The 12,998-nt window shown below is 46.0% G+C and overlaps 1 protein-coding gene across 3 annotated transcripts in view; it reads right to left on the minus strand.

Moving 5' to 3' along the window:
- Positions 1-304: 304 nt before the first annotated feature.
- GRB2 (growth factor receptor bound protein 2) overlaps positions 305-12,998 on the minus strand; it is a 66,668-nt gene continuing 53,974 nt past the window's right edge. For 2 of the 3 annotated variants that reach the window (XM_027625893.2, XM_027625894.2), the window contains exons 3-6: positions 12,579-12,676; positions 6,280-6,402; positions 3,213-3,381; positions 305-2,488 (exon numbers count right to left, since the gene is read on the minus strand). In XM_027625893.2, coding sequence (XP_027481694.1) covers positions 2,246-2,488; positions 3,213-3,381; positions 6,280-6,402; positions 12,579-12,676 — 633 coding nt within the window. In that variant the 3' untranslated portion in view covers positions 305-2,245. The remainder of the gene's footprint in view (positions 2,489-3,212; positions 3,382-6,279; positions 6,403-12,578; positions 12,677-12,998) is intronic. The other variant, XM_027625895.2, reaches the window with a different exon arrangement.

Raw genomic sequence — 12,998 nt, forward strand, 5'->3', positions numbered from 1 at the left:
AAAGTGCGGCCTATGGCTTCCATCAGAAGCACCAGGCCTGCCTGTCTGTCCTTAACCACCATCTCGCAGCACCTGAGGGCGGGGGCATCCACATTGTGAACAAGCACCCCAGGGATTCTGACGAGCTGCTGCATGTGCGCAATCACGACTCCTGGGGCCCAGCAAGATCCACATGCACCCCCAAGGAGCTAGGCGAGTCGGAAAATAGGACACAGGAGTCCTAACACCTGACATGGCTTTTAGGTTTTTATTTTAAGTAAGGCGGGGGGGGGGGGGGGGGGGGGAGAAGAGAAAAGATACAGAGTGAAGAATTCATTGTATGTTTATTATTCACAGTTAATCACTACCTACCAAATGCTATCCGCAGAGTTAAAGGATTAAGTACATAGGTCTTTTTATTTAAACACTGATTTTTTTTTTTAAATATATACACACAAAACTTAGTTTAGCAAGGCTTCATGATATACACCAATTCCAAAATAAAACAATCAAATGGTCCAGGTGTAGAATGCCGGAGATACCTTTTACCATCAACGAGGAAAGAAGCTACCAGAAAGGGAGCGAGGGGGCGGGTGCTCTGTCCAGAAGAGCAGCTGCCTCCAGGGCCTCTAAGTACTCCAGGCTGAGTCTGGCTCCATAACCAGAGTCCAGGGGAGACTCCAACCGACCACCTCAGAACCCAAAGGCCGTCACCGACTCCCAGGCAGCCCTGTGTTTGTTGCAGGCAAGGGGATCGGGTGGAGAAAGTTCACAGGCACATCACTATGAGGGACAAGCAGCTGACAAGCCGGACAGAGAGAGCTCTGCAATGGCCTCGGCCTTCCTACATTTCCCACTCATCCTTCCCCAACTGTCCCTGCTTCACCGAGACATTTCCTTCGGGGGCAGGGCAGAGCGGCTACAGACACGGCCCACTGGGAACGGAGACATAAAAACCCAGCTGCTTCTTGAACGCTGCCTAGTGCTCACCTGGCAGGTCAGGCAGGGGACACAGCAGATGAAAGCCATGAACAGATACCTCTGATTTTCAGAGCAAGAAAAACGCAAGCTCCCATTTTCCACCCCGGTGTGGGAACACAGTGTACAACCCGGTACAGTCACAGAGTGACGGCTGAAGTTCCTTGGGCTTTCCTGTGTTTGAAACTTGCTGGCTCCAGGGAGTTTTCTCTGGGGGGCTCTGGAGCTGAGGAGGGGCGGACAGCAGCCGGGATCGCAAGGTCAAGGAGACTCTGACCCCCTACCCCCAGCCAGATCCAGTCCGAGGTGGGAAGAGCTGGACCGTCTCCTCCTTCCCCAGCAGCTGGCGGCACTGCTCCCCTGCGGCAGGCCACGGCAGACTCCAGAGGGCTGACAAATATTAAAGCTGAACCTTAAAGACTCGTGGCTGAGAACAGGCAGAATGGCCACACCCTCCACCTGAGCTTTCTCCGCGGCTCTACCCCGCTCTCCCCTCCCCCCGGGGGAGGACTATTTACAGAGTAGGCGACAAATTGGCTAAAAAAGCTCTGGACTGTCTTTAACTTATTTTAAAACAAATAAAAAAACACCACTCATAAGCAACTCTTGAAATAAGGAAAAAGGCACTATGAAAAATCAACATGCTCAATAATACCATTTGGAAGGGAAAACAATGTAGAAAAGAGACAAAGGTTTTTAGCTTGACTTTTCTCAGGAAGCCATGAGGGTTAACAGTCCTTCCTTTTGCCCCCACTCCGTTTTCAACTTTGTCACAAGACGCTGGCGGCCGGGGGCTGCCCCCATTTGGCAGAGGCTGCCCAGCAAGGGCTGCCGGCCGCCCGCCCCCTCCTGTGTGTGCGCCTGAGGAACACGGCCATGGCTGTCCTTCCTGCAGTCACTCCGATTACAACAGACATTTTGCATAGAGAAAATACCAGCCCGCTTGTTTCTTTTCTTTTATTATCGGCATCAGCTAGGACTATATGTAGTATTAGACGTCATGCACTGATGGACAGAAGAGAAGGATGGAAAGGAGGACAAAGGAGAAACAGGAGCAGCGGTGAAAATTTGTAATAAAAACTCTTCTTAATTTATAGGTAAGTTTTGGCATTTTTATATCCAACGCCCCCCCCCCCCCAGAGTTCCAACCAAAGTGAGAGGGTCACCAGGTGACCCAGCCAGGTGTTCTGAGCTCCCTCACGGGCTGCTGTTAAGGCAGCTCGCGGGTTTAATTCTTTTGTATGTGTTTTAAATTTTTCACTTTCTTTAAATAATCTCTTCTTAATTCTTAGACGTTCCGGTTCACAGGGGTGACGTAATTGCGGGGAAACATGCCGGTCTGCCCGTGGCAGGCCCCTTTCCACCAGTTGGGGTCTGAGTTATCCATGACGTGGATAAAGTCTCCCCGACGGAATCCCAGCTCTCCATCCTCCTGGGGATCAAAGTCAAAGAGGGCCTGGACGTACGTCGGCTGCTGCAGAAGAGGGGCAGGGAGAGAACACCCGCTGGGTCTCTGCTCATGGCCAGCCCCCTGCCGGGCGGGACTAGTCACAAGGGTGCGACAGACGTGTGCCGACTCCTACATGTTTCCCGAGACAACCTTCCATTTCTCCCCCCCACTCGTTTATCCTTCCAGGTTCTAGGTCTACTCTATGTGGGAGCGGGGTACATTCACCAGGGCTCACAACAGCCTAGAACGTGCGAGGGCACATCCCGCCATGGCGGCTAGGGCACCACACCACGGAAGCAAATGCTGCTTGTCAGGGAAGGAACTCTGGGAAACAGCAGTCAGGCTCCGGTTTACAACCCTAAGCTTTGAAAAGGCTTCAGTTCCCATTGGTTTATTGCTTATAAAGTCCTTAAGGTTTTAGAGAGTCAAAAGGTCAACAGCTTGACTAAAATAAGGTGGAGCTCCCCCTAACACAGGCGTGGGGCTTTAGGCACAGGAAGATAGGAATGAGTGTGGACTCAACTCCCTTACAAGCAAGGTTTTCCTCCGTACTTGCTTCCAGGAATATAATATCGGAGAGTGTTAAAGACCATTTTCCTTCAGAGACATAGGTGGTACCTGGCAACACACCGCCTCAGAAAGGCAGCCTCTGGAAAAGGCAAAACCATTTTGTTTCAAACTACACGTAATATTTTGAATAATGAGCACAGAAGCCCCAGAAGGAATCCTTTGAAAAGGTACTTGTCTGCCTGAGGAGCTATTCTTAATTGCTAAAAATGATCCCAATCTCTCTTATGAGGCTTACCTGTGGCACCTGTTCTATGTCCCGGAGGAATATCTGCTGGTTTCTGGAGACAGATGTAGATCTGTGATAATCTACCAGCTCATTCAGAGAATTGAATTTCACCACCCAGAGGAAATACTTTCCAGCTCCATCTCGGAGCACCTTGAAGTGCTGCACATCATTTCCAAACCTGGGAAGGGCAGAGAACACACGCGGGAACAGTCAGAGGGCTCTGTCCCGGCTACCTGGGGGCCACGTGCCCACCAAATCGAGGAGGTGTCTTATGAGAACTAGTATTCTGGCAACGCTTCTCAGAGCCCGAGGGGCCCCGGACTGCAGCACAACACAACTCCCTGGCTGGAGTTAGGACACTGAGTGCCCCTGAGATCCCTCCAATGGACTGATGATTACCAGTGACAAGAGGAAGAATCCTTGTCAGAGAGGGAAACCCTGTCCATCAGGTTAATTCTGAAGATGTTTGTAAAATAATGTCCTAACCTATGGCGTGTCTCCACGTGCCCTGCACTGTACCAAATCAAACAGCCTTATTCAGGGAAGAGTGTGACTTCATTAACTTTTCAAGCAAAAACCAAAAAAATCCAAACAAACAAAAATCCCCGTTAAAGCCTTACATGATATTTAAAGACTACAAGAGGTGGGAGAGGAAGGTGAGAGAGGAGGGACTAGAACATACTTTCAACAACTCCCCTGTAACTGGGAGTATAGATCATGTTTTCCATTCAGGGATTTTAGTTCTACTCATGGGTGAAAAGGTCTCAGAACGGAACATCGTGGGCCAAATAAATACAAGAGGCTGAGGTACCCAGTGCCCAGAGGTTTCTTGACCACCGGGTAACATGCCTCTCCGTACGCTGGCCCGCAGAAGCAGGAGTTCAACTGGGAGCTGACCACCCCTAACCACAGTGCTATGTGGCTGCGTCACCAGCCCAGCAAGGCTCTGCCTGGCCTGCTCACTGCTGGGTCCTCAGCACGGACACCAGAGGCCAGCCCTCCAACGGCATTCTATGAAGATCTGTAAATGAAGGACATTTCATTCGGTCTCTCCTCTCCTTCAGTCTTAAAGGGGGAAGGAAATGAAAAACTTCTTAAAAACAACCCAGTAGGTGGCAGCACTGGGCTTCAAGTAGGAGATCCCAAGTATTCAGAACCGGTGTTGCTTTTTCACGAGAATCCGTGTGTGCAGTGAGGAAGGAGGGCACATTCAAGCCACACTTCTGGCTCCACAGAAGCCCACTCCCACGGGTGTGATGCACATGGTTTCTATAAGGTGTACAGGGTCCCAGACAGTGACGTGTTAACTGCCACGGTGTTTTCCATTACTGACTCATCTCCAAACTAGAGAAACCTTTTAGAGACCGTGGATTCCTGAACCTCCTTTGAGAAGGTGTTTGTGTTGTTAAACGCGGTAATGACATCTGTTTCAAATTTTATTTCTGAAACAATAAATGCGGGACTCTTTCAAGTTTTTATTTGAGATAAAACGGAATGGTCTCGGAGCTTGCCAGCAGCTACCACATAAGCGTGTGCAGTGACTGGTAGTAATCAAGGCCTCCCAGCTGCACGCCACCCGCCTCGGTGGCTTTGGCCATCACTCAATTAACCTGCGAGTAACTGCTTGTACTCCTCGTTCTAGACTGTTTTCCACTCAGGTCAGTATAAAATGTAAGGAAAACAGACGATGAAACACAAGTTAGCAAAGAAGCATGAAGAATTGCATCTCAAGATGTTCTTCCTCAGACCCTCACTCACACATGTTTAACCAAGTGCATCAGAAAGCCACTGTTGGGGGGTGGGGGTGGGGAGGTAACCTCTGTAACTTGCCACGCAGTTTTGCTGTGAGCCTACGACTACTATAAAAAACGAAGTCTATTTAAAAAAAAAGTCCTTTTTAGAAGATAATAATTAGATCCAGTTTGACTTTTTCATGCTGGGACTAAAAAACTCACTTATACCAGACACATATCTGTGCAGTGTTGTGAATATGGCCTGAAACCACCTCCCATACCTTCACTGAGAAAAAGAACACAAAAATTAAGCTTAAATCTACATTTCAAAAAACCTATACTGGTCCTACAATGAAACAAGATATTCAATTAATTTTGAAAACTGAAAAATCTTTACATTGTGTGTAAATGGCAAATAAACTATCTTAAGGTCTTCATTTAAAAATAATCAATGTGATCTATGATAACACTGATCTGAGTCCCCCCCTTCAATTTTTTTAAAATTCTAGTTAGTTAACATATAGCATAATATTAGTTTCAGGAGTAGAATTTAGTGATTCATCACAAATAACACCCAGTGATCTGAGTTTTTAACCTAATCATGCTGTCATATAAATGATGGAGTGATTTTTAAGATTCCCAGGGGAGGGGTTCCTGTGGTAATATATTAACTAGAAAGGACTGAGTCAAAACACATATGGAAATGACAATTTGATTAAAAATCCTTATTTCACAGATGAAAAGTGATTTGCTTGAAATCCTCAAAGTTCCAACTTATGTTCTCCACAATTCCGAGGGTGGTCAAACTCCCTGCCTTCCCCATTCCCTGTTTACCAGCTCCTCTTCACATTTTCTCACTGGGGAAAGCAAAGCACCTCCAAACCCTTGTGGTAACCATTTAAAGTTAAATTGAGAGAGGCCTAGGATGGTGTTGGGAGGATTTAAGCTAGACATCTGGTAAAGGTGCACAAAGTAGCTGACAGGGTGACCAGTCACGTCGACAGAGTGCGCGACAGGGATCCCACCGAGGGCAAACGAGGAAAGAGCTGTGTGCATGGAGGGCACAGAGGAGGGGTGGGGGATAGGGAAACCAGGCTGCTACTCACCAGCTGAAGACTTGTTTCCACACAGGAATCTAAACTCAGTACTGGTAGAACTGATTTTGAAGAGGAGCCAGAAATGACTATTTTAATGTAAAATATTCTGCTTTGGTAAAATACTGTTTAGGCTAAACCTCTACCAGCTGGCAACCTTTTGGTGTGTGTAGCCAGACAGCTGGCCTGTGGCTTCACAATTCAGACCAGCAGGGAGAGGCCCTGGGGACCAGGGCGGGAAGTACTTACTTGACAGAGAGGGAGAAGTCCCCCGGGGCACTCTCACTCTCTCGGATAAGAAAGGCCCCGTCATGCCGCTGTTTGCTAAGCATTTCTTCTGCCTTGGCTCTGGGGATTTTGCCAAAAAACCACCTAAGGAAGGAAGACAAGCCAGTCAACATCTGCTTCCCCACAAAGAGACGGGATATCCAGCCTCCAAAATGTAACAGAACACTCCTTGCCAAAGGAAGGGGCCTCCCTCTTTACCCTCCAGTGTCAACATGCCCCACAGAGCCATTCAGTCAGCTTCTCCCTTGAGACATGGACCATCTCCCTTCAAGTGACTTTCCCCTACCCTACTCTCCAGAAAGTGACTCATAAGGCATGATCGTGGGCCGCTCTTCCTAAAGAAGAAGACACTTAAAGGTGGGCCTCCTGAGCCAAAGCCCATCGGGCTCCCTACTGACTCAGGGCCCTGGGGAAAGCCCAGGTCTATCAATATGAAGCACCGGAAGAACCACATAAGGAGACAGGCCTCTTCTCCCAGCCATTTGACAAGGCTGAAGCTTTGCTATAGTGGGATTAAGGGAAATGGAGGTAGGAAACTGGAAGGCCCAGAAACTGGAGCCAGGGCTACTACTTGTAACAGCCCAAGGTGAAGAGGTGCAGGCTCTGAGAGAGCAGCCTCTACTCCCACAAAGGCAGTCATTCCTCTCAGAGCCCTCTCCTGCCATCACTGCTCAGAGTCAGCTTCCAGGAGCCAGCAGGAACATCCTAATTTATCCTATGCAGAGGCAGTTAGTTGCAAGATTCAGTTTTTCATTTGGGATATGTTATGGAGTCTTCTGCTCCCAATGCTAATTCACCTTGGCTGCAAGAAAAAGTGGGTGAATTCACACAAAACTATGGGTGCAACTGGCCTGTGGAGGAGGAAGGGGAGGGGGAGCAGGTAGGGGAGAGGAAGAGCAGGAGGGGTGAAAAAAGCTTCAAGTCATAGCTGCCTATTTCACATGAAAACCATTACTCATTAGGATGGGTCAATTGTGAAAACATTCTCTTTTCAAACCTGTCTTTAAGTGTTATTATTTTTAAAAAGCAATGATATTACTTATAGCTAATAAGACCTATCTGGGGCGCCTGGGTGGCTCGGTTAAGCGTCTGCCTTCGGCTCAGGTCAGGATCCCAGGGTCCTGAGATCGAGCCCTACATTGGGCTCCCTGCTCAAAAGAAGAGTCTACTTTTCCCTCTCCCTATACCCCGTTCTCGTGTTCTCTCTCATGAGCTCTGTCTCAAATTAAAAAAATTTTTTTTAAAGATTTTATTTATTTGACAGAGAGAGACACAGCGAGAAAGGGAACACAAGCAGGGGGAGTGGGAGAGGGAGAAGCAGGCCTCCCACGGAGCAGGGAGCCCGATGTGGGGCTCGATCCCAGGACCCTGGGACCATGACCTGAGCCGAAGGCAGACACTTAACAACTGAGCCACCCAGGTGCCCCATAAAAAAAAAAAAAAAAAGACCTATGTGCTTCATTAGACTCTTTACATGGTAACTAACATTCATTATATATGCAAACTGTAATAACAAAGGTACCAGATAGTCCATTAAAGTAATAAAGCTAACTTACAAGCAACTGCATTGCAAGGAATCTCTAAAATAATAGACTATACTAAAATTCAAACATGGGGCACCGGGGTGGCTCAGTTAAGTGTCCGCCTCTTGGTTTCAGTTCAGGTCATGATCATGATCTCAGGGTCATGAGATTGAGCCCTAGAGTCCCTGCATCTGGTTCTGTGCTCAGCAAGGAGTCTGCCCGCCCCCACCCTGCACATTCTCTTTCTGAATCAATCAATCAATAAATCTTAAAAAACAAAAAACAAAAAAACCCCAAAACCCTCATACAGAAAGATGTGAGCTGCTAGGAAGATCCGGTCAGAAGCTGCCATTAATTGATTAATCATTAAACCTTCTTAAATCTACCTTCTTGTGTCTTTCTCACTTTGAGTACTACAATACCAGGTTGCTGAATAGCTGCTAGGATCCAGCTTCTAGAAATAACCCAAGGGTAAGCCCTCCAGTGCCTGGAAGTCAGGCCACACAAGAGAAATTACATATTAATACAACAGAATCATCTCCAACAATGAAAGGACAGCTGACTATACTGAGACCACTGAAATATTTTCTATTTTAATCTCTAGTGCTTTCAGGTTTGTGATACACTTGCAGGCAATAAGCATCGGTCTGAGGTGGGGTAAAGTCACCCAACAGCCACTCTCTTTTCCTCCCAAGACCCCAAGATCTTCCCACCAAGCAGGTATTTTCCTTTCTTTTCCCTTGTTTTAAAATAATGAATATGAATTAAAGAAATAGCCTAGATGTTCGTGAAGTAAAAATAAAGACTTCCCCTCAAACTCCCCAGAGGCAGCCAAGTGCTAGCAGCTCTGCTCGGATTTCAGGCCTTCGCATCGGATGCGCACATACAGGTGCGGCTGCAGTGTTTTCTAGCCCCCAGCTTGAGATGGACTCAATTTAATTCTCAGTGAAAAATGATAAACTGCAGTGAAATAAAGTACTCTAAATTGGAATTTTTACAAAGTAAACATACTCATTATAAGCACCCAGACTGAAAAATAGACAATTAGCTGGAGATCATTTTATTAAATAAAGACTTCTTTTGTTATCTGTTTCCATTTTTACTAAATTCCGTCCCTCTTTTTCTCGAGGATGTCCCACAACATAAGGGATATCGCACCATATGAAGAATAGCTATCACTCTCCGTTAAGACATTTAAACAGTGATATTTAGGTGTAACTACATGGCTACAGTCAAAAGTTTTAACATCTTTAGCAAAGGAGAAAGCTAACCAGAGGGGGTGGCTCGTTTTCCAATTTAATTCTTCACTACATTCCATAGGCTTCCATCTATATGCACTCAGTGTGAAAAGCACATATCTGGACCCACCTCCAGTATGCACAATAATCTGTGTTGCAACACTAGCCGATAATCGCTTCCTAGTCTGTGTTTAACTTGTTACCTCAAAAGCCGTATTAGGTCGTACTCCACTGGAGACTTACCTCTTCCTAACAAAAACTGAAGGCGGGGGGAGAGGAAGGAGAGAGGGAAGAGGGAAGGGGGCCCTGGTGCTCTGTGCTCTCCCACTGCTATGGGAGGGACACAGACCCTGTACTTATGGATGTCCAGTCACAGAGCAGTCCCGGAACACGACGTGTGCCCGCAAAGCCAACCACTCCACAGGCCCATGGCCATGGTCTCTTCAGCAATATGGTTTCCTGTTTCAGAGTGTGCAGCGGGGGACCCTGCCTTTCAGCTAGACTCTGCAAAAACCACCACCATGGAGGCTCTCCTGGATGTTTCCCGATCAACTATTATTCCAGAGTTCTTCAGAGTGGACCTTTAAAGAGGATGAGGCAGGACAAGGAGTCTTCCTCGAGGGCTGACCCAGCAATCGAGCAACTGGGGCAGTAACCTGTGCTTTCCAAGGAAGAAGGCCTTTCCTGTGTTTTCTCAACAGTCGGATTCAAAAGGCCTATGACATTTCAAACAATCCGAAGGAAAACAAGGGTACAGAGCCATAGGCATTTTATTTAATATAAAAATTACACCGTGATGTTCTGCTGAATTCCCTCTTAGCCCGGAAATACGAAAATGAAAAGGAACTGAAATTGATTTCCATTATCACTGGATCGAGTGCAGAAACCAGCAAACTATGGCCCTCAGCCCAAATATGCCCAGTTTTTGTATGGCCCACAATCTAAGACATTTACAAAAAAATTTTTTTTAAAGATTTCATTTATTTGAGAGAGAGAGAATGAGAGATAGAGAGCACGAGAGGGAAGAGGGTCAGAGGGAGAAGCAGACTCCCTGCTGAGAAGGGAGCCCGATGTGGGACTCGATCCCGGGACTCCAGGATCATGACCTGAGCCGAAGGCAGTCGCTTAACCAACTGAGCCACCCAGGCGCCTGACATTTACAAATTCTTAAAGGGTTATTTATTTTTTTAAAAAGACTTATTTATTTATTTGAGAAAGAGCAAGACAGAGAACACGAGCGGGGAGAAGAGCAGAGGGAGAGGGAGAAGCAGCCCGGCATGGGGATCGTGGGGCTCGATCCTGGGACTCCAGGGTCATGACCCAAGCCGAAGGCAGCCACTTAACAGACTGAGCCACCCAGGCGCCCCTTAAAGGGTTATTTTAAAAAATTCAAAAGAATATGTGAAATGACAGAGACTGCATATGGTCCTCAAAGTCTAAAATATTTATTATCTGGTCCTTTACATATAGTTTAGCCAACGCTTCATGTACTTTGAGGATAGACCAAAGGAATAGATGTATACAGAATATCTGGCTTATATGGACAGAGGGAGGACCCACTGTATGATCCAAACAGCAGCTCCCACTCCCAGTTACCACTACCAACTGCTTCTCCCCGTGGAGTGAATTCTGTGATGCTGTCCGTGAAAAGCCCACACAGTCCCCAAAGCAAACATGAACACTAAATGGCTACAAAAATGCATAGCTGTGCTTAGTATACTTCCCAGGACATCTGTACTAGTCTTGTGTTCATCTTTTGGAGTTTCTTGGTTATTACCATGTGTGCCTACGTTTTAGTAACCTGGGCATGGCTGTGTGTAAACCCCTAATGTTACAGGGACTTCAAATGAAGGGCCTTATCCCACTGACGGGTCCAGGAATCCCTGCCACATACACCTTTGAAGATTTTTTTTACGCCTACTTAAAAAAAAAAAAAAAAGATAGCATTTGGCTTACATTTAATTGCCAGTGGTGGTTACCTCCAAAAGGGGTATGTATGTGGGGAGAAATTCTTATATTGCTCTATGGTTTTCTACACTTTTTAAGATTTTATTTATTTATTTGACAGAGAGAGACACAGCGAGAGAGGGAACACAAGCAGGGGGAGTGGGAGAGGGAGAAGCAGGCTTCCCGTGGAGCAGGGAGCCTGATGCAGGGCTCAATCCCAGGACCCTGGGACCATGACCTGAGCCGAAGGCAGACGCTTAACGACTGAGCCACCTAGGGGTCCCTCTATGCTGTCTTTTATAATGAGAACCAAATTCATAAATTATTGGCATTGAAATAAAAATACCAGGAGCTTTCCTAATTTTTAAGATAAAGAGGAATGAACTAGATGATCGAAGGCCCCTTTGAACTCTGTGTATAAGATGTGGTTAAGATCCCTGTTCTGTGGCTCGGGGGGGAAGAGAAATGACAGGCACACATTAGAGCAGTGACAAAGAAGGAGAGGGACAAATGGGCTGCCACTTGAGGTGGGTCAAGTCATCTAAAGGTCTTATTTATCATTTGTGTTAAATTAAGTAGACAGAAACTGCTGCTCCTCTCTGTCTCAATGACACTCCAGCCTGAGCACTGAGCCTCAGTTCCTCCTGATATACAAAGGATGGAAGGGGCTGCTTCTGAAGGAGGAGCAGGGCCAGCGAAGGAGGTCATGGGTGAGGGTAGGAGGACAGTGGTCCCACCATGTCGCATATCAATATAAACCGGGTAGGGGAGGGGATGTTCCGAGGGAGGGGAAAAAAAAAAGAAAAAAGTTCACTGCTCTCAACAGCCTGGGGTAGGAGATTATTTTGAATTCTCTGAAGTGAGAACACTAAGTGGTAGGCAAGGATAGTAATTATAATAAGCATTTATTGAGAACCTATTATATTGCCAAGCACACTGTGCTCTGGGGATACAAAGATTAATAAGGTAACAGTCTTATAGGGCAATCAAACATATCAACAAAACTATGTGGTAAGTACACTTTCTAAGACTCAAAAAATGGAGAATTATGAAACAGATCTGGCCTCAGGGGTTTTATGAAAAGGAATCAGGGAACGACATTTCTATAGTTTTATTATTTGAAGATCACTGACAGGTATTATCAATCCAAAACATGTACTATTATTAGGTAATAGTATATAACCTATTGTTTTAAATGAAACAACTGCTTCATTAAAGATCAACAGCAACCATTATCAATCTAAAATATGTACTACTGGGGCACCTGGGTGGCTAAGTTGGTTAAGCACCTGACTCTTGATTTCGGCTCAGGTCATGATCACAGGGTCCTGAGACTGAGCCCTGCAGTGGGTTCTGTGCTGGGCGTGCAATATTACTATATCCTACTATTAACATGCAAAATCAACATGCTTTGTTAATTCTCTGGGAAGACAGAGTAAAAGGTATGACAACTATCCCAAGGACCTCAATTTTAAAAACATAAAATAAAATAACATTGTTTGAAATAAACAGATGGGTCTGACTCCTGGAAGACCAGTAGAGTCCAACTTACGGATGTGGTTTCATTTCTATGTAATTCTTGGGAATGAAGCCATCTTTCCCATTGAGTTCTGCCTTGTACCAGTTCTGATCACATTCTTCATTCAAAACCTAAAAAGAATTAAGACAAGGGGGGAAAAAATCAAATCATTTCCTTTTCACACTCTTAAAAAGGTAGCCACTAAGACAATTATGTTGCCATTTAGGTTTGTTTGTAAAAGGCATTATGTGAAGTATGATCAGTTAAATGGATGCAAGACTTCACGTGATTTCAAACAACCACATATCAACTCTTGCAGTTACAATTAAAAAGTAAAAGAAATGGTCTCGGAAAACCAGGGTCTGATCCCTGAACATCTAGCACGAACCCCTCAGTAGGAAAGCAAACGGGAGCATGACAGGTGAAATGAACAGTTTGGGAGAGGAGATTTGG

This window comes from Zalophus californianus, chromosome 16, assembly GCF_009762305.2.
Source record: "Zalophus californianus isolate mZalCal1 chromosome 16, mZalCal1.pri.v2, whole genome shotgun sequence".
Lineage (NCBI taxonomy): Eukaryota > Metazoa > Chordata > Mammalia > Carnivora > Otariidae > Zalophus > Zalophus californianus.